We start from the raw sequence: 22947 nt of genomic DNA, 5'->3' as shown, positions 1-22947 counted from the left end.
TTGATTTTTTCCAGAATCCAGGGAACATGAAATGGGAAGCTGCTAATTATTAACCAGAAAGTTTTCAAGCCGCACTTCCCCAAACATTTCCAAAGCTTAATATCAAGTTACACAAAATGCACACCTGTGTGGACAAAGGTGCTTTGACCGATGGGTAGACTTGAAGGTAAACTGAGGTGGTTTGCATGTGTGTGTGTGTGTGTGTGTGTGTCTGAGACAATGAGAAGGAGAGAGAGAGAGAAAGAGAGAGAGAGAAGTAGTTTGCTATGGAAGTGGAGGGCAGAGAGGTGGGATAAGGAACTCAGAAGGGTGGTTCCTGTTAAAACAATAAAAGGTTGGTCCAGAAACTCCTCAGAGAAAAATGCTAAATGCTCAGACACCAGGAATACTTTTCTCCACCAGTTTGAGATTCGGATGCTTTTCTCGTGTCCCGTGATGACAGTGTGACAGCTACTTCACAGGTGAGGAAGAGTATGTATATATATATATATATATATATAGATAGATAGATATATTTTTATGACTTCTGCTTTGTTTATTCAAATCTTAACCAATCATATTGCGTTTGTAACGCATTTCTCCAGCAAAAAATAGTAATGCATTGTATGGGAGAATTGTAGAATGAATGGCATTATTTATGGATTATTTTGATGAATGCATTGGTGTTTTACAAGCAAAGACAACTCAAAAAGAACTTTGATCCATCTCTAAGCATTTTAACGCAAGTAAACCATCCTTATCAGCATGTCTGATAAGGACACATCATGCTTTGAAGGAAAAATACAGATTTTAAAGCACAGTGGGGGCTCCTTGTGGTTCTGAAATTTATTAAATAATATGATCTAAAGTACTGTGAAGCTACTCTGTAACTGTAGAATTACCAAAAAGGTTTTTTGGTCTCAATTTCTGTCTTTATGTTGAAATAAACAAAGTAGGACTTAATCTGTTTTTCTAATAATTGATTGTATATTCTAAATATACTACAGATGTTTTCTTGTTGCTTCAAAACTGGTCTTACAATCAAAATAAATATTTTAAGAAATAACATAAGAGATCCCTGCTTGTACAGGAATGGAATTGGTTGCTGCAATGTCTGCGAGTCAATGAGAAATAAAATATTTTTTTATGTTGGATGTTGTTAGAGTGTAAGTAATACAAAGGAATGGTTTCAACTCCAGTTGTCACCATTATCAATACAGAAATCATACCAACAGCCCTATATTGACCTGTTAATATGTAACCTATCTGGACTATAAACTGTTTAAAAAGTCAGCAGTCTGTTCTTGACTTCTATTGCACCCAGTTTAAACAGAAAGAAAAACAAGTTCAGCAGCAATAGGTGGTATCATTGACAAAAAAAATTTGAGAATAATGAAAAAAATGCATTTCACCAGGCTGATGTGGACTGTGTGTTTGGCTGTCGTGCTGTGAGAGCTGATGGTGTTATGAACAAAATGATGCAGCTTGACTCAGAACAATAAAAGCCTGGAGTCAAACAAGGGCGTACAATAGAATTATTAGATCTCGGAATTGCTGTCATCGTCTCTTTAGTAAAATTTGCAAACATCTTGTCAGCCATTGTTGAACCATGTCTGACTATCAGACAGAATAGACGTAACAACGGCTAAATATTCATTAGAGAGAATGTAAACAGGGTGATTTGCTGTACATACAGCTGATTTATCTAAAAAGCTGGTATTAAATGACACTACATTGAATTTAACTAAGCTCAGCCAAGCAAACAAACAAAAGAAGTTCAGGCACCAGATTTCATACCAGGGTGGGGCCTTTTTAATGTCTTGGCAACTTTACGGCAACCTGAATATCAACAAGGTTAACCGAGGTTATTGGAAAAATCCCTGGTGTGTAGAAAACATGAGAAAGCACTATCTATCTATCTATTTACCTACATGCATTGACATATTTTCACAAATTTTGTATACTTAAGGACCGCTGAGACCGCAGACAGAGGAAAGTTGGGATCAGCTTTAAGGTTAATTGCATTTAATAGTCTAGGTCAGACCACACAATCAGCTGCTGTTTCTAACAATGGCTCCTTCTCTTCAGCCAACCTCACTCTTTTTTTCTCGCACTCGCAACAAAGCTTTTTTTCCTCCCCTCACTAGTTTATGCTCAGTGTCCCATAACCTTCAGTGGCTTTATTTTTTAGGAGCACTGACCTAGTGACCAGAGTAGCCATTGATGGCATCCTTAAAAGGTCATTTAACACCTTGGTCTCATAGGACAAAATGTTGTTGCGTTTATTTGTTTTCTCTGACTTGAACTGTTCAGGCATGTTTCACCTCACCTCAGGCCACAGTTCAACCAGTGATGCCAAAACGGTTTGAGTATCAGAGCCAGGGGCATCTCTGACATTAGGTGTGTCTACATAGCAGCTTTCTTGCACGTTTAAAGTAATCCTTAAAAAGGAACTTTTTTGATATCTGTAACTAACTACTGTTTTCTACTAACATATTGCAATATATTTCTAACGTATTGTAATGGTGTACCTCTTTAGTGCCAGTGATTGGTAGTCTAGTAGACTTCAGCAGGTGGGCTACATTATGAATTCACACAAAACTAGTTGATTAGGCCAGTAGTTCTCAACCTTTTTGAGTGGCGACCCCCAATTTAACATGCATGTTGTCCGCGACCCCCGCTCACTGAACACAATCTCACACGCACAGTTCAGATCATATAAACTCGAATTTTGGACAAATAATGAAGCAAACAACAACTAAAACATCTCTCTGTCTGTGCATTTATATATTTTATTGTTACTTTTAATCTAGGTCCTTTGCTATAAGTTTAAAGGTCCATAACAGTCAGCTTCAAGCCAGAGACTCCTTGTAAAGTAAGAACTTGCTACTTTGGGATTTCAATTGGAAGAATCCAATTGATCACAAAATTATCAAAAAAAAGACACAAAATGACCAAAAAATTACATAAAATTAAGCAAAAAAGGAATCAAATTAAACAAAAAGTTACCACAAAAAGACACAAATTGACCAAAAAAGACACGAAATGACCAAAAAAAAAGACACAAAATGACCACAAAAAGGAGACAAAATGATCAAAAAAGACACAAATTGACCACAAAATGACCAGAAAAGATACAAAATGACCGAAAAAAAGACACAAAATTACCAAAAAAATGGCATTAAATGACCAAAAAGACTAAAACACATTAACCTATGAACACTTTAACACAGTGGAGACAGAGCTGACTTCCAAAATAATTTGGCGACCCCCAGAAATCATCTCGCAACCCCAATTGGGGTCGGGACCCCAAGGTTGAGAATAGCTGGGTTAGGCAATGAAAAATATAATGTTTTGGGTTAAAATAAGTATGCTTGTGACGGTCTGACCCATCTATCCACCCTGGGTGTCTGTACACGGACTTTCTTGCTCTTTATACTCTGACTTCCTCAGGCAGCCTTAAAGGGAGTATGACACTTTGGGATTGACAACAGGTTGTTTCAACAGCTATTGGATGGATTGCCATAAAATTAAGTGCAGACATTAATGTTCTCCTCAGGAAGAGGAGAACTATGACTTGAAATGTAGTTGGTTCGTGACCAAAACTAACATCACCATCATCTTCAGCTACACTTTGTGTTTGGTGTTAATAAGGAAAAATTAGCATTCTAATGCACTAAACTAGGCTGGCGAACTAATAAACATTTTGGCAGCTAAATAATCAGCATGTCAACATTGTGATTGTGTCAGCACGTAGACCTGTGCATGCTGATGCTAGAAATAAGCTCCAATCACTGCTGTGCCCAAGTACAGCCTCACAGTTGCTACCATGGCATTTGTAGGTCACTGAGTGTATCTGACATAATTATGTCATGTCATGGCAAGGCATGACTCACAATCTGATGTCAGAAACTCCTGACAGATACCAACTGACTTGTTATTAGACTGTCAAAACAATACAGGTGAGTAGAGAGACACACCTTAAGAGGGACATGTCACCACGTACTCACTACACCTCTGTATACTTCATGTTGTTTGTGTATGTGAGTGCATATGTGAGGGACTGTGCCACATCTCCGTATTTACATATGTTTGTATTCATGCTGAGCTATGGCCATGTGGGTGTATGTTTGGGTAAAATTTGAGAGTCAAAGAAGCACTAGAAAGGAGCTAAAGACACAAAAAGGGGCAAGGTGGTGTGCTTTATGTCCAGAGGGCTTAAAAAGTTTGCAGTGGGAGGATGTGTAGGAGGAGGCACAGTGACAGAGAGAGGAGGGTTCAGGTTTCAGGTTACCAGGTATACTTAAGTTTTGTTTTGTTTTGTCAGCAGGGCTTGGTCATTAAAAAACACCTCTCTCTCAATCTGAATCGGAGCGTAGGACTACACACCAGCACTCTTTATTCCTGCCTTAGGGTTTCAAAGCGGGGCAAGTCAGGCACCCTTCAAGCCAGATTTAGTTACACTGCTGTAGAAAGAAAAGGGGAGGGGGCGAGCGAGAGAATAGAGAAAGAAACTGAATCAAACCAGGTTTTAAAGCCACTGGAGCAGGAGGAGTGAGGGACAGAGGACGAAGGACATCCAGGGGACAGTGAGTTACTGGGGAGTCCCACCTCCAGGGAGGGAGGGCAGTGTTTACTCTGCAATCCGTGTCGGCGCATCTTGGTTTTACAAAAAAAAAGAAAACTACATCATGTGGGTAAGTGCAACTGGAGGACTTAACATATTTATAGATCAGATGGCAACCTGGGTCACTAATTTGCATTGGAGGGGTTATTTGAATTTTGGCATCACTACATTTCCTGGTAGCACAGTTGTTAAACTGTGGTACAAAGACACAATGTCATGTTTAAAAAACTGTTTGCTTAGTTGTGCTGAACCCGTTTGTTTAGTGTACTGGCTCCTAACAGCAGCAGTGTTTTACATGTTGGAGAACCTCCAAAGGTGTGTGATCATTGGCAGCTTCTTGTTCTGGTTGTAGAAATAAGGTAGGAACATGTTAGGTTCAAACTGATTCAACTGATATTGTATTTATTTGTGCATTTTTTTTATTTATTTTTTACCTGTAAGTCAAATGTTTGTGTGTACCATCAACCTCATGATATTAATGAGCAATTTATTGTCATTATATCTTAATATATCTACTATGTGACGAGTGTTTTATTGAAGAGTTGACCCGTTTCTCCTGTCATAAATATTTCATTGAACTATTGACCCCGTGTTGATGTGCATATGACAAATACAAATGAAACTACTGTTGAACTAGTTGCATATATGTGTCAAGACCAGCTACTCTGCACCTTCGTGCACCCAATAAAAGTACATATCTAACCATGTACAGAGTGCACTGGTCTAGATCTCTGCCTTTGATTAAAGCTCATCCAACATGTCATGCATAGTTTCTCAAAAGCCCCTTTGTGAACATTTCAGTTTAGAGGAACATAATCCAACAAAGCTGAGAAGCTGCAAGGGGAACACCTCTTGAACACAAAAGGTTTTCCATGTCACGGCTTTTATCTGTTAACGCTGACCCAGTTATGCTTTTTCTCTAAAGCTACGAACACTCGGTGAACTGGCTTGAGTCCACCATACGGGTCAGTGTGACTCAAAAAGAAACCAAACCAGAATTAACACATTAGCTGTTACTGCAAATGTCAGGCATCAACTCCATGTATACATGAATGTTTAAAAGTAGGATTTTTGCTTTCAAGAAGAAAATAGAAAATCCTGTCCACACAAGGCTAGCTGGCAGGCTGATATGTATTTTTTCAATTTGAAATAATATGCAATTTCACATTATTGTGCATTATTATTATTAGTACCATAGCTTTGTACCTAAAAGAGACCTTAAAGAGAAACTTGCTTAAGAAGTCCATTGAGGACCAACTTCAACTGTTAGATCTGGGAAAAGTCATTCTGCGACACCAGACTGCACTATGAAAGGGCAGGAATATCACGCCTTTGTGGGGCGGCTGTGGCGCAGTTGGTAGAGCGGGTTGCCCACCGATCGGAGGGTTGGTGGATCGATCCCTGACCATGGCAGCCTAGATGTCGAAGTATCCTTGAGCAAGATACTGAACCCCAAATGTGAACCTCAATGGTGCTGCGTTTATGGGTGTGAGAATGAATTCCCAATGGTGGCAGGTGGCACCGTTTAGGGTAGCCTCTGCCACCAGTATGTGAACGGGTGAATGAGTGCAGTCTGCAGTGTAAAGCGCTTTGAGTGGTCGCAAAGCGACTAGAAAAGCGATATATAAATGCAGGTCCATTTATTATTTTACTATGATTGCCCTAAAGCAAGCTGGAACAGATCTTTCCCGTCAATATAGCGGGACATTTTCGGTGCCGCACTAGTAAAGGGCCTATTGTTAGTTTTGATGCTCACCACATTGAATTTGCATTTATTTGACTTAGGCAGTGCCAATAAAATAGCTGGGGTGCTGTGCTTAAGCCTTATAATGGTAAGGAAAACTCTGATAGACAAAAAGTACCTGTACTTTGATGTGTAAACATGTAAAAAAAAGTCCTGTAGAAAGGTCAAAACTTGGCCACATCTGCCATTGCATGAAATGCTTCCTCATTTGACACCACATAAATGAGATTATGGTGCACAATCTGGCATGACAAGCCAAAAACCCAGTTCTACCAGTCCTTCCCTGTCTACATATCAACATGGGAAACAGAGTCTATGAAAATCTTCACTTTTAAAAAAGTTTTACAAAATCCCATTTTTCGGTAACCTGAATTACAGTTGACATGTGGACAAAATGCCAAAAGACAGAAAAATCTATGTGTTAATAAATACTTGTGCAGAGGTTGGCTGAGGAACCTACTAGTCCCATATATGGAAATGTTTGGCTAGCCGATTGTGTTGAAATACTGCTCTGGCGCATAAATGGTTTATTTAAGTCATGGCACAAATGATGACATTTGTTCTTCCCTGTCACTGTCATTATGACAAAACACAATTTTTCAGGTATGTGTTTGTCCACTCCTGGCAACATGACTTTCTTTATCCATCTTTCTGGTTTCACAAGTTGGATGGACATACAGTTTGTTTTTGCGGTGTCATTAATATCGCCTTTATTCCTCTCTTACTTATTCAAGCCCAGAGGAGGAATGTAACTTAGTACATTTACACAAGTAATTAAGTACATTTAAAAGTACTTTTTTTTTAGTTTGTTCTTTTCGTGCCACTTTTTACTTCTACTTCCACGACATATCAGAGGGAGAAATTTGATAATTTTACTCCACAGTCTTTGTCTGACAGCATAAGTAACATTACAGATTAAGAATTTTTTTCACATACAAAAACATTCAATGGTTCAAAGTCCTCCAATGTGAAGATTTGCTGATTTTCGTTTAAACATTTTAACAGATTTAATTTATTTTTTAATAATTTGCCTTATCCGAGTATAAATCTATAGTCAGTATATATATATCAGTATAAATCTCTAAAACACATTGTGAAGGGGTCCCTTTGGGCTCTGGGTAATTGTGACAGCATTTCTCTCTTTTTTAAAAAAAACCCATGAATTAATAGAGGAAAATAATCAGCAGATGAATCCATAATGAATATGTGTATTCGATAATCATTCAAAATTAACTCTCAACCAGCTACAGCAGTAAGTTCCTGCCTTTACATTAATGCATGGGTAATAAAGACAATCAAATCTGATGCACAGGGGACATTCTCCTGCACTGAGTACTTCTACTTTACTTTACTGACATTACTTTAAGTATATTTTCTTACATGCTTAAATAAACTTCTACTAACAGTACCTTAACAGTGCAGTATTAGTACTTTTATTTAAGGAACTGAACACTTCCTCCATGATGTTTATACAATAAGGTGATGATGACCTGGTTTCTCCTACTGTATGTCAGAATCACCTTACATCCTGTTACATAAAGTGACAAGTATATGGCTATAAACTAAAATGTGCATTTTACTATAAGTGAGGAGAACTCTTATGTTACATATGGAAGTGCTGCAGGGCTTTTTGCACGCAAGTGAAACTATACTTTGTTTCAATGTAAAGAGAAATCTGAGAGAGATTTGAACAAAGCGCCTTGGTCTCTGACGTATGTAGCTTTTATGTTTAAGTTGGATATGAACATTTAAAATGCTGTCTTATATAAGTTTCTCCGGGAGTTTCTTAGCTAAACAATGTCGACAGCTGACTCAGAGCAGATTAGAGGGAGCTCCTTCCCCCCAAAAAAACCTGTCCCACAACATTCTTCTGCCCTCTGTCTTTATAGTAAGTTCCTTGCGTTTGACTGACAAGAGTGGACTGTGAACGTTGAAGCGTTTTCACTGAGATTAGCTTTTAAATCTGCATCACAGTTAATTTTGAGCATTTCCGTTGGATTAAGTAACCAAAGTAGAATGAGCCTGGTGGTACAGACATAGGCAAATTAGGGAATTTACCTATTAAAAGCAGAAGTGAAAACTAAAAGAATATATAATACTGTTCCCTAATGGCTGTTTTGTTTAGCTATAGTTGGGGCATTTCCTCAATGAGTCATCAAAAATTCAGCAATAGATCACAAAGTATCAACTAATGTACAGTATATTTTGTGGTTCAAATGATCAATGCTGTGAGAGGACAAGACAAAGGAAGAACAGCAGGTGGATGAAAATGGCTCTCAAACCGTCAGTCAGTAACTATATACCATCTGCTGAAATTGTACAAACAGGCCACTCAGCAGCCATGTTGACATGATACTTGAGCTATAACACCACAGGATACTTCTTATTCCCCTTTGACATAGAACATACCATGCTATGCCAACTACAGGAGATGCACTGAGAAAAACACACCAAAAGTGAAACAGCCTAAACACAGATGAGCAGTGGGATGTGTTCAGATTGAGATATTTCAGTACTACAGTATTTCTATAGATGGAAAAAAATAGTGAAACCTTGTTTCAAAGCCCACATACTGTTTTTTTCTGCTGTTTCTGCCCACATTGCCAAGAGTTGTCAGAGCTAATTCACTCACTGGTTATCCAGCTGAGAAAACAGCCCTCTTAAGCCTGAATCTGGGTGACACAACTGCTCTATCCTTTTAGCACTCAATATCCCATAATCCACTGTGGCCTCCTCAGTTGTTAAGAAGTGCATTCAGCTCAATCAACTGGTGGACTCAGGAAATATACAAGCATGAACAATATAAAAGTCTTACTTAATAAAACATTGACCAAAGATACTTTAAAACGGCTGTAATCACATTTTATATGATGTACCAAATGAGAATGAAAACAGTGTGAAAGTATTATCACCTGAAACCATAGACTGTATAAAATGAAACGTCTTGCCCTGGCTTTACAGCAACTTTATAGTGAATGTCAGCTCATTTTTTCCTCCTGTTTTGTTTCCAACTGATTTGTTGAAGCCATTTTACTGTTTTGGTTCACTTTTATCACTCTCCTAGCATCATATTTGGCCATAGCAGGCAGTTATCAGGCTCCAAAACCCCAAACTACTTGACCTGCTCAGCACCAAACAGCAGTCACAGACAGTTAGCCACTAACTGGTGAAAACCAGACAGATATTGCATTCAAGAGTTGGTTGAAGATAAAACAAAACAAAAATCAGAGCTTTAAAAAGTCACTTAGCTAAACACATTCGCCAGGTGTCTATAAACACAACTTTAAATTATTGATGTTGATATAAATGAGCTACTAACCGTTGCTAACAAGCTCAACATAAACCGTTTAAAAATAATGTCATGTCATCACACTGTTAAAATAACTGCCCAAGTCATTTTTTGTCAAAATGTTGTTGTTTTTTTGCCTAAATCATCTCCTCGTGACGCCGGCCAAAATCGCCTACAATTTAAAATAAAATGTGACTTAGGCAATTTTTTAAACATGCCTTTGTGACTTAAGCAAAAATTGCCTAAGTCATTTATTTCTCTTAAGTTACATAATTTACACACAGTGTTATTACTATGCCAATAGTCATCCTTTTGTTACATCCTTTTTGAGTGAAATGATCAATAAATGCCATATGTTACACTTTTGGTGAAGTTTTTTGTGTTTCCTGCAAAACTTGAAAAAATGAGTTAGGCTATTATTTTAACCCTATAAAGCCTATAAAGCATAAACAAGTTTATGAGACCTAAACATCATCAGTGTGATATTTTTTTCCTGAAAAACCTGATGTATACATGTGTTGAAGAAAAAAAAAACTGAGCAACAAATTGCACAAAAATACAAGATATAGCAAAAATGATATGCAGATTCCACAGATGGATCAGTCATTGCAGCGTGAAAACTTCATATCAGCAGATATATGATGTTGTGTTATATGGAAAAAAATATTTTGCATGTTTGAGGAAAATGTTAAAAGAAAGTAAAGTCTTAAAAGGTTAAAAATGTTGGGTTTTATATGTTTTTGTTAGTTCAAGAAAAACAAACTGTGAGCAACAAATTGCACAAAAAGAACTGATGTATCAAATATGATACAAATTAAAATCATATACGCCTATTGTTTTTAGATTTTTTTTAAATGATCTGTCAGCAGGTTCAATAAACACTCCAGTTTAAAAAAAAATATTTGGCAATTATTTAATGGTTCAGGCTTTATAGGGTTAACAGGGTGACGATGTCAATGTAGTGTTAGCGACTTTCCACTGCCCACAAGTGGCCAAAACAGTAATTTCATATTTAATAATTCTGCCTAACTATCTCAAAGCTGACACAAACAACTCCAAAGCAAAAATACATACATTATGGCATTTACGTAAAGAAATAGATAACAATCGTGGTTAGCAACAGTTAGCATACTGACGGTGTTTACTTACATCATCAGTTAGCTTACAGTTAGCCTCGTAGCCTGAAGGTAGCATTAGATTTACCTGTAGTTATCGTGAGGAAACCCGCTTATAAGATAATACACCTACCGGGAGTAGCATCTTTCCGGTTGTCGCAGACGCTAACCGTTATGCTAAGCTAACACTCCCGACCTGTTGCTCCACCGGAGACCAAAAATCCCCAAATGTGTTACTGGGACCTCTAACTTTTTCTAAATAAAGTGTCATCTCTTTTAAATGTTAACACTATATGTTAATACTGAAAATAACCCACGAGTGCAACTTAACAGTTTCGAAATTAAATGTAAAAGATTAAGAAACTGACATCGCAGATTATTTTTATTTTATTTTTTTGGTGAGTAGTATTTTACATATTTATTTATCTACATATAACTGTGTTATACATTATGCGTGCAATGAATTGCATTGTCATTTCTAGAATTATGAAGTAAGAAAATAAAGAATAGTCTTAACAAAAATAAAATAGATTTAAAAAGTTTGCATATTGTTGATGTCGGACATTTTCCGCCTATACCGAAATATACCAATATATACCAATATATCTGTGATAGGCCAGTATCTGCTGATAAAATTTGTCTCTGTCTTCATTAAATTAATGAATTTACCAATTGTTTGTATTCAAGTGGACATAATTGACTTTATTTATTTATTTATTTATTTTTCTTGTTCCAGTTTCTATACCTCTCCAGGCTCCATTTTCGTTTTTTAAGTGAAAGGAATCTGAGAAGGGAAATTCACGAAATTGCTCTTAAACATCCTCATTCGTTTTATAAGATGGCAAACAAAAGGGGAAGAACAGCTTTTTACTGCTCCTGTATTGTGATATAACCACTTCCATTCATTTGGTAATTTTCTCTGCACAAACATTACTCTATGCAATTATGCAACTGGGATACAGCTGATCTCTTCCCTAGGATACATGAGCAGCACAGGACATTTACCTGGATCCTATATGGTCGGAGGGCGGCCACCCCTCTCACTGTACCATCTGTATTACTGTATGTTCTGTCTCCACAATATCAGTTGCATTTGAATGGAAGACACACAAGGCCTGCATTAACTCTGCCACACTACACCTCATGATACTATACATTAGAGGCTATCATTTTCCTGGTGGGGTCGAGAAGCCCGTCTGATAAGAGATAATGGGAACTGCCTGCAGCATTTAGAGTGACTGACATGTGCAGGAAGGCACATGGGAGTAACGTGACAACTCATAGTGGCACACTATGCTCCATGTGAGCGTGATCAGTAATCCTTTTTATGGCTCCTCCCCTGTATATGCATTGTATTATACACTTCCTTTACAAATGGCTCAGTTTTTTATGTTTTGGGACAGACAGATGCAATTTATTCTCACATACACTACCGGTCAAAAGTTTTAGAACACCCCAATTTTTCCAGTTTTTTATTGAAATTCAAGCAGTTCAAGTCAAATGAACAGCTTGAAAGGGTACAAAGGTAAGTGGTGAACTGCCAGAGGTAAATAAAAAAAGGTAAGCTGAACCAAAACTGAAAGATAATGTACATTTCAGAATTATACAAGTAGGCCTTTTTCAGGGAACAAGAAATGGGTTAACAACTTCACTCTATGGAGTCTTGGGCTATTTTGTCCATTTTTTTTATTCTTTTCATGTCTTTGTAAGTCATTTTGTGTCTTTTTTTAGTCATTTTGTGTCTTTTGGTGTCTTTTTGTGTCTTTTTTTTGGTCATTTTGTGTCTTTTTTTAGTCCTTTAGTCCAACTAATGTCCAATTAATGTGCATTAATTTCAGAGTAGACTGAGACATTAAACTGCGTCATTTTCAATTAAATTCTGGAAAAGTTGGTGTGTTCTAAAACTTTTGACCAGTAGTGTATATTTGACAATCATGAAATAAACACAAAAAACCCATGCAAACAGATCATGAAAACATATATGATTACATGGAAACTTGCACACAAAGTTACACAATCACAAACATCCACCTCCACCTAGACACAAACACTCTATACTCCCACAGAAACCATGCAATGTACACTGTTGTTTCAACACCTGCTCTAACTTTGTCTCGATCCTTTTTGTTCTTTTCTCAGACGACAACCCAGGTGCCTGAAGAAAGCACTAGACCTTTGAATCCCAGGCCTGCAGGTAAGCTGTCGTTCATGTTAATATAATGTTGCTTTAAGATGACCGTGTTAAATACTTGGAAACTTTAGTGAGTGACTGTACTGAGAACTTGCAGCACATTTAGAGCAAACTTTTTTTCCCCTGTGAGTAATTTTCGGTACCTCTTTTCTGTAATTTGTGTTTTCTGTTCTCTCGTCGCCCTTTTTTCTACAATTGCCTCTCTTATGTTTCTCTCTCTGTTGCTGTTTTTGTCTTCACAGTGGTTCCACGGCCAGGCCGCCACAGAAAGCCCATGACGGCTCCAAAGAGTCAGAAAGACAAGGCGGCTAAGAGGAAGAGAATTTTGCTGACTGTTCTCACAGTTGTGGTTGTACTGGGAATACTGGTCACTGCAGGATACTTCAGTGAGTCAATAGTTAACACACGCAAACACAACAGGATGGCATGCCAACAGGCTCCTCCTTCATATTTCTATAAGCTATTACTGCATGGATACTAGAAACATGATTTGCAAAGTCATTAAATTGTTTATTGTTTATTGTTAAAAAGATCCCCATTAGCTGTCACCAAAAGTGGGAGGAGCTAGTCTTCCTGGGGTCCACAAGACAAAACAAAAATCACTTAACAATTAAACATTGTAGACATTATTATATACTTCATCAGAAATCATTCCGAATAAGTTATTACATTCATATCTATTACATTAATTCTCACTTTCATACAGTAAATATGTTAATTCACTACTCACAAATTTAAATAGTGCATTCTCAAGTAATAATTAAAACATACTTTACTATTCAGTTCACGTATATTCAGTGGGCAATTATTTCAATAACTGATAGCACGATAAATAACTGTTCTCTTTAAGGCTTTTGATTTTGGACATGGTAACATCATCTGACCACCATTAGCTGACCTTGTCACATAAGAATGAACCTGATCACATCTGACAATTTGGTTATATAAGAAAATGATTCAGTGCCATCCACTGTATTTCAAATTATCCGAGTAACATACTGTCCTAACCCATGTTCTGCCCTTCTCTTCCAATGTGCCTCTCTTTTTCCTTCCAGTTAAGGAGCTGATTCAGAGCAAATATTTCTTCTGCAAGAATTCGTTCAAGTTCATCCCAATAGACCAAGCCTGTGACGGGAAACATGACTGTTCTGAAGGAGAAGATGAAATTACATGTGTGTCAAGCTTTACAGCCAACACAACCTTTCCAGGTATGTCAGAAACCAGACTGTCTGTCGCTTTGCTATCACAAACACAAAAACAAAACTCATGCAAGAAATGACTCATGCTTTTTTCCTGTCATTGCCAATTCTCCTTCCAGTGCGTCTCATGACAGTGCGGCAGGTCCTGCAGGTTTACAGTCCTGGCTCAGGTTGGCGCAGCGTTTGTAGCGAGGACTGGACGGAGAAGCACACCCAGACGGCGTGTAAACAACTGGGCTACACATCGTGAGTTTACACATTGGACACCGTAGTTCTGGGCGATATGCAGTGGTGGAAGAAGTATTCAGATCCTTTACTTCAGTAAAAGTACTAATACCACACTGTGAAATTACTCCACTACAAGTAAAAGTCCTGCATTCAAAACTTACTGAAGTATACAGTACAGGCCAAAAGTTTGGACACACACCTTCTCATTCAATGCGTTTTCTTTATTTTCATGACTATTTACATTGTAGATTCTCACTGAAGGCATCAAAACTATGAATGAACACATGTGGAATTATGTACTTAACAAAAAAGTGTGAAATAATTGAAAACATGTCTTGTATTTTAGATTCCTCAAAGTAACCACCCTTTGCTTACTAGAATATAAGACATGTTTTCAGTTATTTCACACTTTTTTGTTAAGTACATAATTCCACATGTGTTCATTAATAGTTTTGATGAATCTACAATGTAAACAGTCATGAAAATAAAGGAAACGCATTGAATGAGAAGGTGTGTCCAAACTTTTGGCCTGTACTGTAAGTATAAAAGTATCAGCATTAAAATGTACTTGAAGTCTCAAAAGTAAAAGGACTCGTTATGCAGAATGGACCCACTCAGATTGTTTTATATATATCATAAATACATTATTGGATTATTTGTTTTGATTTTTGTAAGCAGTGTTTTATTGTTGTAAAGATAGGGCTTGTAGAACCTGATAATCTAATAAATTCCCGTTAATGTAATAAAAATCTGCACTTGAGTCCATTGAAAATGTAATAAAACCTGATAATGTAATAACTTCCCATTAATGTAATACTTTATTACCTTATTGGTAAAAAAGTGTATTACATTATTGGGAAATGCAATTTATTACATTATCAGGTTTTATTACATTTTCAGTGGACTCAAGTGCAGATTTTTATTACATTAACGGGAATTTATTACCTTATCAGGTTCTACAGGGCTCATTTAATTACTTAATATACTGCTATGAGATTTAATTTTTAAAAAGTCTAATCACTTTAAATGTGTCATGTTTTTCTTGATAAATCTTGACCTGAAAAGTAACTAAAGCTGTCAGTTAAATGTAGTGGAGTAAAAAGTACAACATTTGCCTCTGAATGTAATGAAGTGGAAGTATAAAGTTACATAAAATGGAAATACTCAAGTAAAGTATAAGTACCTCAAAATTGTACTTAAGTACAGTACATGAGTAAATGTACTTAGTTACATTCCACCACTGCCGATATGACGATGTACACTACCGGTCAAAAGTTTTAGAACACCCCAATTTTTCCAGTTTTTTATTGAAATTCAAGCAGTTCAAGTCAAATGAAAAGCTTGAAAGGGTACAAAGGTAAGTGGTGAACTGCCAGAGGTAAATAAAAAAAGGTAAGCTTAACCAAAACTGGAAAATAATGTACATTTCAGAATTATACAAGTAGGCCTTTTTCAGGGAACAAGAAATGGGTTAACAACTTAACTCTATGGAGTCTTGGGCTATTTTGTCCATTTTTGAATTCTTTTCATGTCTTTGTAAGTCATTTTGTGTCTTTTTTTGTCATTTTGTGTCTTTTTTTGGTCATTTTGTGTCTTTTGGTGTCTTTTTTTGTCATTTTGTGTCTTTTTTTGGTCATTTTGTGTCTTTTTTTTAGTCCTTTAGTCCAACATAAAATGTGATTTTGAATCCTTTTTTTACTTTCAAAACACTATCATGTTCAATAAAGAATTTTAAATGTTGCAAATGTGCATTAATTCCAGAGTACACTGAGACATTAAACTGCATAATTTTCAATTAAATTCTGGAAAACTTGGTGTGTTCTAAAACTTTTGACCAGTAGTGTATATTGTCAAAACGATATAAAAATGTTATGCTGGAATGGAAGGTTTTGGCCATATCGCTCAGCTGATCAATGGCATGCTTTCTGTTGCAAATGTGTTACTGTGACTGTGTTATTTGACCTGAAATCAAGACTTACATCATCCCCCTTCTGTCTTAACAGTAAACCTAGTAGCAGCAGTGTCCGAGTGGACACTTTGATAACTTCACTGAAAACTGGGCCATTCACAGCTATCAGGCCTGGGACTACCAACACACCCATACATCAGGCTACCATTGACCGGTGAGGAAAGCATCTATCGTGAATTATGAAAATCATGGTTGCTTTTATTATAAATTAGACAAAGACACAGCTGTTGACAGAGAGCTGCTTCTCATGTGAACTAACATGGCCGTTGTTTTCACATAATCCACTTCTCACTTTCTGTGTTTACTTGAAAATCCTCCCTTCTATTCTCTCTTCTCTTTCAGCTTTTTTTTTTAGCTTTTGCTCTCTGCTTCATGTCTATTGTGCACGTCTGTTCTCACAGTTTCTGTTCCTAAAAGACAAAAAAATTCCACAGTTTTTGTTCCTTCTCTGTCTAATCCCCTATGAAATTAAATTAAAAAGACAGTAGTTCATTCAAACAAAGCAGAACAGAAACACGGACAAAGGTCAGAATAGGTTAAAGTTAGATCAACATCTGACTGTGTATTTTACCTGTTTGACTAATTGTGTGGCCTTCTGTGGCACAAGAACAGCTCTAAATATTTGATTACTTTCCCTTTCCCCCCAACAGCAGTGTGTGCAGATCCGGATCTGTGGTAACTCTGTCCTGTTCAGGTGAGCTTTATTTTTTTGAAAAGCAGCCACTGTCAACAAGGCAGACTGGGGCTGAGGGGTTGGTGGGTGGAAGATGACAAAGTTGTGGGAGTAGTTTCATGCAAACAGGCCCACACATGTCCGCAGTAGGCAGCAAAACTGTCTAGTACGTATGAGTAGTTTCCTTCCTTCTTTACAAAAAATTAAAAAAAAGACTTTGTGGAGCAAAAGAAACTCGTCTAACCTGAGCTGTTTGATACTGTTTGAATAGAAGGATCAACATGGATGAAATAACAAAGACACACAATAAAAGTTAGGATGAAATGAACTGCAGTAAAGAAACTGATCTTTGATGTGTTTTTTATGCACACTGTTCATTGCACCTTATTTGTTTCATAGCACCAACATTTTTATACTGTATAATCATATTTATTCTGCACTGGAATTCTATTCTACTCCTTCTTTAGACACTTTATATTTTATTGTATTTTTATATTTTATTGCTTGAAGTATGCCTAGGTTGTTCTTTTTACTTAATTGTGTTGTTATTGTCTCTGTGTGTAATGCTGCTGCTACACTGTAATTTCCCAGCTTGGGATAAATAAAGTCTATCTATCTATCTATCTATCTATCTATCTATCTATCTATCTATCTATCTATCTATCTATCTATCTATCTATCTATCTATCTATCTATCTATCTATCTATCTATCTATCTATCTATCTATCTTGTTTATCAGACTGTGGAGTGGTGGGCTCTCAGGGCCGTATTGTCGGGGGTACAGGCGCCGTCATTGAGGACTGGCCCTGGCAGGTTAGCCTGCAGCAGGGAGGCCAACACACATGTGGAGGCTCACTGGTGTCACCACGCTGGGTTGTCACTGCAGCCCACTGCTTTGCTGGGTCAGTATGTTTCCATTTATAACATTTCCATTGAATTTCCTTTGTGGTTAACATTTAAACTAATGCTCCTCCCACCCATTCTTCTTCTTTTGGGCCGTGCAGCAGTAAAAAGGAGCTGGGTCGCTGGAGGGTGGTGTCAGGCCGGACGTATATGGGCACACTGGGAGGTTCCTATGTGGACAGGGTCATACTGAATGGAAAATATGACCAAGCACGAAATGACTACGACATTGCAATGATGAGACTCTACAGCCCAATCACAGTGGCAGGTTAGAGTTTCATTTAATTCTCATAAAAATGCGGCTTGTTATCATATTCAATGCAGTTTGTACAATACATTTAAACCTGAACAGATCTGATAAGAGCAAGTTGTAATGTACTGGATTATTTTAAAGTAAAAAGAAATGTTCTGATAAGGGCCAGTAAGGCGTCAGTAGGCTTTACTCTATTGCCCTCTTGTGGTGTAAATATCAAACAGCACACTCTTCAATATGGATTGAATTCAGCCAGAGTAAAAACACTTTAATTGTACCTTTCAGAGTACCGCAAACCAGTTTGTCTACCTACTAAAGCCTTTGGCCTTCCTGCCGCCGCCTCCATGATTGTGACTGGCTGGGGATACCTGGAGGAAAACGGTGAGAAACCAGCATACTCTCCCTTCATCATCATCAACTGCCACCTTGTGAACAAGAACAGACAACTTCTTTAAATTCAATTCAATTCAATTCAACTTTATTTATAGAGCGCATTTCATGCACAAGGCAGACTCAATGTGCTTCACAATGTAATTACAGTTAAAAAAAACACAAAAAAACAACAAAAAACAGAAAAATCAAACAAAAATCGATTAAAAATTAATTGAAGAGTGCAGGTAGACAAGCTATTCCATATTCACCACATATACACTTACTTACTCACACATGTGCACCCACTACCACAACCACACATGCACACAATTCAACCAAATGCTGTAGAGAAAAGATAGGTTTTTAATGTTTTTAAAAATGGCTACTGATGTGGCAAGTTTAAAGTACCAATAAATAACTTAAATGTTACATCTTTTGTTCTGCTTTCAGGTAAAGTTTCTCCTTCCCTTCAGAAGGCTTCGATTCCTCTAATAGACCGGGCTAAGTGTTCCAGTCCGTCAGTATATGGTGGTTCCATCACCCCAAGGATGATCTGTGCTGGTTTCCTGGAGGGGAAAGTGGATGCCTGCCAGGTAACAGACCACTTGTCCAATCTACAATATATAGCGATATTGATTAAGACTGGAAAACAAGAAGAATATTTCAAGTTATACTTTCGCAATTCAGTATTAACTGTTGTTTGTAGAATGGTCTAACATTGACGAGCTCTGCTGGTAAATGCTTTGGTTTTTTCAAATGGGATTGTGCTGTTGTGACTCCCAGGGGGACAGTGGGGGCCCTTTGGTCTACTTCACCTCCGCTCAGTGGCATCTGGTTGGAGTGGTGAGCTGGGGCGTGGGCTGTGCCCGGGAGAGGAGGCCAGGCGTCTACTGCAACGTTGAAGAGATGTTAAACTGGATTCATACAGTCATGGAGGTACAGACAGAAAGAATGCTAAATATACACTACTGGTCAAAAGTTTTAGAACACACCAACTTTTCCATAATTTAATTGAAAATGATGCAGTTTAATGTCTCAGTGTACTCTGAAATTAATGCACATTTGCAACATTTAAAATTCTTTATTGAGCATGATAGTGTTTTGAAAGTAAAAAAAAAAATTCAAAATCACATTTTATGTTGGACTAAGGACTAAAAAAGACACAAAATGACCAAAAAAAGACACAAAATGACTAAAAAAAGACACCAAAAGACACAAAATGACAAAAAAAGACACAAAATGACTAAAAAAAGACACCAAAAGACACAAAATGACCAAAAAAAGACACAAAATGACTTAAAAAATGGACAAAATAGCCCAAGACTCCATAGAGTTAAGTTGTTAACCCACTTCTTGTTCCCTGAAAAAGGCCTATTTGTAAAATTCTGAAATGTACATTATTTTTCAGTTTTGGTTAAGCTTACCTTTTTTTATTTACCTCTGGCAGTTCACCACTTACCTTTGTACCCTTTCAAGCTGTTCATTTGACTTGAACTGCTTGAATTTCAACAAAAAACTGGAAAAATTGGGGTGTTCTAAAACTTTTGACCGGTAGTATATGTTAGTAAGGTCCACTTACTAGCTTTTTATGTAGCTTTATATATACAGGATATACAGGAGTATATATACACATATACAGGATATAACCACCTCTTTGTCTGATGGCTTACAGTACAACACAGAACCCACATATCCGCCAAAAAGTAATTTGAATACATGGGGGAGTATGCATACTTCCTTTTTGGAGACTACCTATCTCCTTAGTAGTGCACCAACTACCGCTACACAGCTGCATCACATAAAGAAACACCACAACTCCAGACATTGTGAGCTTGTGATGGTAACCTAGGTACTTTTCTGATTAAAGTGGGAGCACCGCACACAGTCTTGTAAGGTTTATTTGAGGCACAAGATTGGGCCTAAAATATAATACAGACACAGGTGGCAATTCACATGAAATATGATGACTTGATTACCAGCGATGTGATTATCCTGTGGCTTGTTAGTTTTGAGTAATAAAAACATGGTTTGCAACCAAGCATTCCTGTTTGGCATCATATAAAAAACACATGATGAAACTCTGGACTTTTGATCCAGCAAAAAGGTGTTGAAACAAAAATGAAAAAAAAAAACACGAGAAAAAACAATAGATTGATGAAAGGAACAAGCTTATGTGCGGTCCATTTTCCATTTGACAAGTCAAAGTTTATTTATAGAGCACATTTTAAAACAACCTCAGTTGATCAAAGTGCTGTACAGTTATTAAAATAGAATAAATCATACACAATTAGGTATAAATAAAAACAATAAAAACAATAAAAGACTAAAAACAGTAAAACAATATAATAAAATAGAATAAAATAGTATTAAAAACTCAATCCAAAACAGAGTTGGAGATAAGAAAAGACAAATAAAAGGGTAAAAAAAAAAAAGCAGCTATCGTCTTAGGATGAAGGAAACTGAAAAACAAAAAACTGAACTATTTATATATTGTACAATTGCTGCTTAAAGTTGGTCTTATTAAGCTAAAAATGTACTCTACTAACATACAGACAAAAAAAACGGAAATGTAACTGAATTGCAATACATACAAAGTCCGTCCTGGTAAAACTATTTGTAAATGTTCTGATTTGTTTAGATTGTATGATGTATATGATGTTCTGCATTGTTTTTTGTTTTTTCCATGTTGTAAGGCGACCTTGAGTGCCTTGAAAGGCGCCCTATTAAATAAAATGAATTATTATTATTAATATTGATCTCATCCCTCCAGAAAAACCCCTGAGGTCCACCATCGTGATGAGCAGCCAACTCAAGACTCCAGTCCAGTCTACCTCGGAAAGTCTGAAACTAACAGACAGCTTTTGCGTCAACATGGTTGACTTCAGATTGGAGACAGAAGGAGAGAAACTTGAAGTGGATCTCAGCAGCAAAACATGAACTTTTAAACACAGCCATATGCAAAAACACTGCACGTTTACACACACACACACACACAAACAAACAAACACACTTCATACAAAACTTATTTCAGGTGTTTGTGCCATTTCAGGGTCTTATCTCAGGGGAAAGGTATATTTATGTTATGTGTCGCTGGCCAGCTTAGGATGTTTTAGCTTTTAAATTGTAATTCGACACATTCACTCATTTTTTTAAAACAATAATATCAAATGAAAATAGAAAATAACTGTTCAAACTGTGAATATTTTGGACCTTACCACACTGGCAGACCTCAGACATAATGTACTTGACTATGTTCTATGATTTTAGGTGTGCAGTGTTTTATGAGGGTTCAAAAGGTAAAGTGCTATATAAAAAAAGGTGATAGACAGGGCAACCTGTGCTATGCTAATGCCAGTGTGAAGTTTCAGGTCAATAGCACCAATATAAGTGATCGTGTTCATGGTGCTGACTCATTTGATCCGATGTGTCTCTATGGAAGGGAAATGCACCTTTGTACAGCACAGATGTGATGAATTCCCGTCACAGATTGATTTACATGAGCACTTTAACTGGAAAGCAAGAATTACTTGACCTTACTGTACGCGCAGATGATTCAAGGAGCTCGTCTAATAATGCACTGAAGAGTAGAATACACTGTTAAGTGTTCATCGTGCCTCCACACTGAGTTACAAAGTGCAATCAGATATCCAGTGTGCCTTCAGAAAACTCACACAATGACCAGAATATTGGTGTATATGGTGGGTTTTTGCCTTCACAGCTAAAGGGTTATAAATGAAATTTCCTTAAAATGTAAAAGTGAGAAATGGAGATTATATTATGTAAATTTGTAAAATGTGTGCACTCAGGCAAAAACCTTATTATTCAAAGTAAACAAATACATCTACTTGTATTTTTGGTTTATTTATGATTTAAAAATACTTGTGAATTGGCACTTCTGAATTTAACAATAACAGTTAACACATTGTATTATACTGTATATTCTAAAATAGCACTAGCAGTTTCAAGGTTTGGTGAGTGCAACGGTAGCTGATGATAGCATTTGAGTGTATTTATGGTACATTTTGTTGATTTTTATATACCTGTAAATAGGTTGTAAATATAATAAGGACAAGTAAAATGGTTGTTTTGTTGCACAACTTTGTATTGACTTTGTATTCTTTGCAAGTAAATGTGCTGGAAACTGGATCTCTCCTTGTTCTATTCAATGTGTCCTGCTCCCAGAACACACCCACTGACCCAAAGTTAACAAAAGCATCAACAGGAAGCAGAATTTATGTTAATTGTTATATAAATTATTAACTAAGGATGATGATGCAAATGGCACTTTATATCTCAAATTTCTGGAACATACCGTAAAATGACAAGGCATTGTGTAAAAAAAAGTTTGGTTACCCCACTCTCAGCCTTTGGCTTTCTTTTACCGCCCCCCTGTGGTGGATAAAT

General features: G+C 36.9%; 1 protein-coding gene across 6 annotated transcripts; it reads left to right on the top strand.

Moving 5' to 3' along the window:
• The first annotated feature begins 230 nt into the window (after nucleotides 1-230).
• On the top strand, nucleotides 231-22919 carry tmprss4a (transmembrane serine protease 4a). Of its 6 annotated transcripts, none has more exons than XM_059330649.1 (12): nucleotides 231-461; nucleotides 12894-12948; nucleotides 13188-13331; nucleotides 14001-14153; nucleotides 14264-14390; nucleotides 16376-16495; nucleotides 16992-17035; nucleotides 17755-17917; nucleotides 18020-18186; nucleotides 18457-18552; nucleotides 18994-19136; nucleotides 19327-20693. In XM_059330649.1, exons 3-12 carry the CDS (start codon nucleotides 13220-13222, stop codon nucleotides 19552-19554), a joined length of 1353 nt encoding a protein of 450 aa, XP_059186632.1. In that variant the 5' UTR covers nucleotides 231-461; nucleotides 12894-12948; nucleotides 13188-13219; the 3' UTR covers nucleotides 19555-20693. The 6 variants fall into 6 exon arrangements, with proteins under 6 accessions (XP_059186632.1, XP_059186630.1, XP_059186633.1 ...); XM_059330647.1 differs by lacking the exon at nucleotides 231-461 and adding an exon at nucleotides 3572-4676 and having other exon boundaries at nucleotides 19327-20694; XM_059330650.1 differs by lacking the exon at nucleotides 231-461 and adding an exon at nucleotides 11547-11663.
• The last annotated feature ends 28 nt before the right edge of the window (nucleotides 22920-22947 follow it).

This window comes from Centropristis striata, chromosome 4 (assembly GCF_030273125.1).
Source record: "Centropristis striata isolate RG_2023a ecotype Rhode Island chromosome 4, C.striata_1.0, whole genome shotgun sequence".
Taxonomy (NCBI): domain Eukaryota; kingdom Metazoa; phylum Chordata; class Actinopteri; order Perciformes; family Serranidae; genus Centropristis; species Centropristis striata.
The sequence above is the reverse complement of the archived record's forward strand: the minus strand, read 5'-3'. Positions and strand labels throughout refer to the sequence as shown.